Source organism: Carassius carassius, chromosome 49, assembly GCF_963082965.1.
Source record: "Carassius carassius chromosome 49, fCarCar2.1, whole genome shotgun sequence".
Classification (NCBI taxonomy): domain Eukaryota; kingdom Metazoa; phylum Chordata; class Actinopteri; order Cypriniformes; family Cyprinidae; genus Carassius; species Carassius carassius.
In genome coordinates this window covers 10,107,481-10,111,638 of record NC_081803.1, presented here as the reverse complement: position 1 = coordinate 10,111,638, position 4,158 = coordinate 10,107,481, and the positions used below count along the sequence as shown (strand labels likewise).

Here is a 4,158-nt window from a genome sequence, read left to right as displayed (position 1 = left end):
CTGATGTTCTGATTTGCTGCTCAGAAAAACATTTATATATATATATATTTTTTTTTTTTTTTTCAGGTTACTTTTATAAATAGAAAGTTCAGAAGAACAGCATTTATTTGAAATATAAATATTTTGTAACATTATAAATGTCTTTATCACCACTTTTGATCAATTTAAAGCATCCTTTCTAAATAAAAGTATTCATTTCTATAATCTCTTTTTCTAAAAATGTAAATTATCCTGACTCTAGCTTTTGAATGGTATAGTCAGTGTATAATGTTACAAAAGCTTTGAATTTCAGATAAATTCTGATCTTCGGATCTTTCTGTTCATCAAAGAATCCTGAAAAATGTACTCAACTGTTTTAAATATTGATAATAATAATAATTTTAAAAGGTTTCTTGAGCAGTAAATCATATTAGAAAGATTTCTGAAGGATGTGACACTAAAGATTGGAGTAATGAAGCTGAAAATTCAGCTTTGATCACAGAAATAAATTACATTTTAAAAGACATTCAAATAGAAGCAGTTATTTTAATAGTAAAACTATTTCACAACATTTCTGTCCCACTCACTTCTGAAATGATGGCTACGCAGATGTACCTGTGCACAAGATATTAAGCCCTTTTTTATAGCAATTATTCAAGAGTTGTTGCAATATTTATATGGCTTTGTCCTGATATTAAAGGTATTGATGACCCTATTTTTGTATCTAATTGTTTATTTGAAAACTTTGAAGAATGTTTCTCATTTAGTTTTGCTAGGAACTGTTACATGAAGAAGAAAAAGGAGATGGATTGCAAAAGCTTTTCTTACACTCATTGGCCTTTTGTTAAAAAGAAAATAAATAAATAAAGTTAAATGTAATTTCACGTACAGAAGCGACAGGCAGGGAAATGCACCAGCACAGGCTCACTACAGCAGCGAGCTGAGGACATTTTGCAAATTTCCGTTGCAAATATTCATGACGGGTTAAGGCGAGAAGGGATACAGCTGCGGCTACTGGGCATGCGCACATCAATTTTGCCTCATTTTTTGTCACACTGAACATCAGTAATTACTGTTTTTGCATTATTGTAAGGGAAATGTTTAGGGTTTGGGGTAGGTGTGAACGTTAATAAAGCAATATAAAAAGCAGACATTTTATTTATTGTTAACTTCTGTCCGTAGCGGTATCCCTTCTAGCCACAACCGTCATGAAGTTCGCTCCTGTGGTCACGTGATGGTAAACATGGCCGCGCGCAGTTGAAAGTCATGCGATAGCTCTTGAATATCGTTACTTATTTACATCTCGTTGAATTAAAATTTATTTGCAGTTATATAGACGTTTATCTTGATATATACTGCCAACGATATTGTTATGGACCCTGCCGGACAACTACGAAATGTATGTATAACAACCAGCGCGTACAGTCCTTGTATATATGAATGTGACAAATATTTCATAATATTGTGATTTTATTGTTATTTTGTGATCTATTTACTGTTTGTGTGTGTGTGTGTGTGTGTGTGTGTGTGTGTGTGTGTGTGTGTGTGTGTGTGTGTGTGTGTGTGTGTGTGTGTGTGTGTGTGTGTGTGTGTGTGATCTAGTTGCGGGACTTTCTGCTCGTTTACAATCGCATGACGGATATCTGCTTCCAGCGATGCACAAGCAATTTCAACTACAGAAATCTGACAATGGATGAGGTAAGGCAAATTTATTTAGATTAGATTAGATTTACAAATTTTATGTAAAATGAATATGTAAAAGGCAACATGTTAAGCTGTACAAAGTAGTAGTCCAATGGACATTAAAAAGTGCATTGAAAAATATTCCCGTGTGCAAATGGATCATTCAGTAATCTGTATGTACAGACAGTAGTGCAAGTAATAACAAGTGTAACAGGAAGAAGTGTGAAGTACAATGAAAGTTTCATTTATTTTTTTTAATTAATTATAAAGTGATGGTGATCAGTTGGAAATTATATTTTCAATATCTGAAGTGTTGCTAATACAACTCTTTTACATTAAGAAAACATAACAGTGTGTTCCCCATCAAACCTTCATTATCATTTTAATCACTATGACGGTTATATAATGTCTTTTGTTTGTGTTGTTTTACCAGGAGCGATGTGTGGACAGTTGTGCTGGCAAGTTAATAAGGACCAATCACCGTTTAATGGGCACCTATGTGCAGCTGATGCCCGCGATGGTGCAGAAAAGGATGCAGGAGATGGAGAGCAAGGCTGCAGAAATGGCTAAAGCTGAAGCTGCAGCACAAGAGAGTTCATCAGCATTAGAAAATCCATCTACTGCCATTCCAGCCACAACAATACTTGAGAGCACACAGATACCTTCAACTCCTAATAATCCATCAGATAACAAAAGCTCATTAGTGACCGATGTCTCAGCTTTTGGACAAACACAGTCATTGTTAGATGTGCACACAGTCCCAAACAACACACAAACCTTAACAAATGAGTCTTTAGAAGGACTAGTAGTGCCATCGCCAGTGATCTCAACATCTTCTAGTGTACTTAAAGTAGATGGAGATCCCGTCTTGAGTGCAGTAGAAAAACTCAATCTGAAGCCCAGCAGTGTAACCACCACATTAGTTCCTGAAGCACGGTCTGAAAGGGGAGCAGGACCGAGCCCCCAAAATCCATCTTGATGGCGATGTGCAGAAAAGAGACATGGACAATAACATATGTTTACAAGATTTTGTTTATGCTGCATATTCAGTCTTAACACCTAAAAGTCACTTAAGACTTTTAAGATGGTTGAACATGGAATGGGTTTCATAAATATTTAATTACCTCTATTAAAACATTAAATAACTATCTACCTATGTGTCTTTAATGAAATTGCATCATGGAAAGATAATTTATTTGACTTCTTTATTTATTAATAAATCTGTATTTGGTATTTTTAGGATAAGTGTTTTGTGAATTTAAAGTGGCATATGAGTAAAGATTATACATTATAAGATTAAAAAAATATTAGATAATTATAATTGTCAACACTTAAGCTTTGTTCTTGTTACTGTATTTTTAAAATATATTTTTGTTTAAGCCATTATTTTATCACATCACATAAGTATTGTATGAATATATATATATATATATATATATATATTACAAATACAGATAACTTTTTAATTAACATTTTATTTATTTTTATTTGTTACAGTACTCATGCTTGTGGATGTAGATATTAAATTATTTCTGTTGGTGAATTTGAATAACATTAATTTTTTAAATAAATAAATATATATATATGTGTGTATATATATATATATATATATATATATATATATATATAAATTGTAAGCATTTGTGATAAGCATTTTTTTTAAATAACCTTACAACCAGTTTAAGGCTGACATTATACATTAAATACATTTATTGTACCTCTTTTTGTCTAGCCTTAAAATATACCATGGTAACCAACATTTTTTTTTTATTATTAATATATTATGATATTTCATAATAAATATAAACCAGGATGTGGATTATTTATTTATATATTTAATAAAATTATTTGATAACAAGTGGCTACTAAAAGGACTTTTTTTATAGTAGTAACTGTTGTATTTATATGTGTAGTAGAGCAGTAGACCTTTATTCAGCTCTAATATTGATGTAACAGCAACAAAAGAAAAGTACCATGCTTTTATGTTTGGGCTGATTTTGGGGAAACTGATGTATATTACAGAAAGTGTTGGGCTCGTTACTCCAAAAAATTAATTCATTACTTGTTACTAGTTAGTCCTTTCATTATTACTTAGCTTATTACTTTCTGGCATCAGTATTTAGTTACAATACTATGCTCCACAGAAGTTATAATTGTGCATCTATGCATAAAAATTTTTACTAACAGTTTTTCTGCCTCATCATTTGACCAAAATCTAAATTGGATCACAGTCAGAAGTTATTACAAACACTCAGTGATGATTGACAGTGACTTTTAAGTAAAAGTGTTGTATTAATTTTCATTGTTGGCTTGAAGCTTATTGTATCTATAATTTATGTTTCCCATATATATTCCCATATATATTTCATTAAGTAATTTAGCAAAATCACATAAGTTCATACGATTTTTAATTATAGTAATATATCGGGATCAGAGGGGTGTGGGTGGGCAAGCAATGTAGCCTAATGCCAGAGTGAAGTAACACCGCATTTTACG

The 4,158-nt window shown here is 31.8% G+C and overlaps 1 protein-coding gene across 1 annotated transcript; it reads left to right on the top strand.

The window, feature by feature from the left end:
• Positions 1-1,174: 1,174 nt before the first annotated feature.
• LOC132132350 (mitochondrial import inner membrane translocase subunit Tim10 B-like) lies at positions 1,175-2,641 on the top strand. Its single transcript, XM_059544727.1, has 3 exons — positions 1,175-1,378; positions 1,582-1,677; positions 2,096-2,641. The coding sequence occupies exons 1-3, from the start codon at positions 1,352-1,354 to the stop codon at positions 2,639-2,641; spliced, it is 669 nt and encodes a 222-aa protein (XP_059400710.1). The 5' UTR covers positions 1,175-1,351.
• The last annotated feature ends 1,517 nt before the right edge of the window (positions 2,642-4,158 follow it).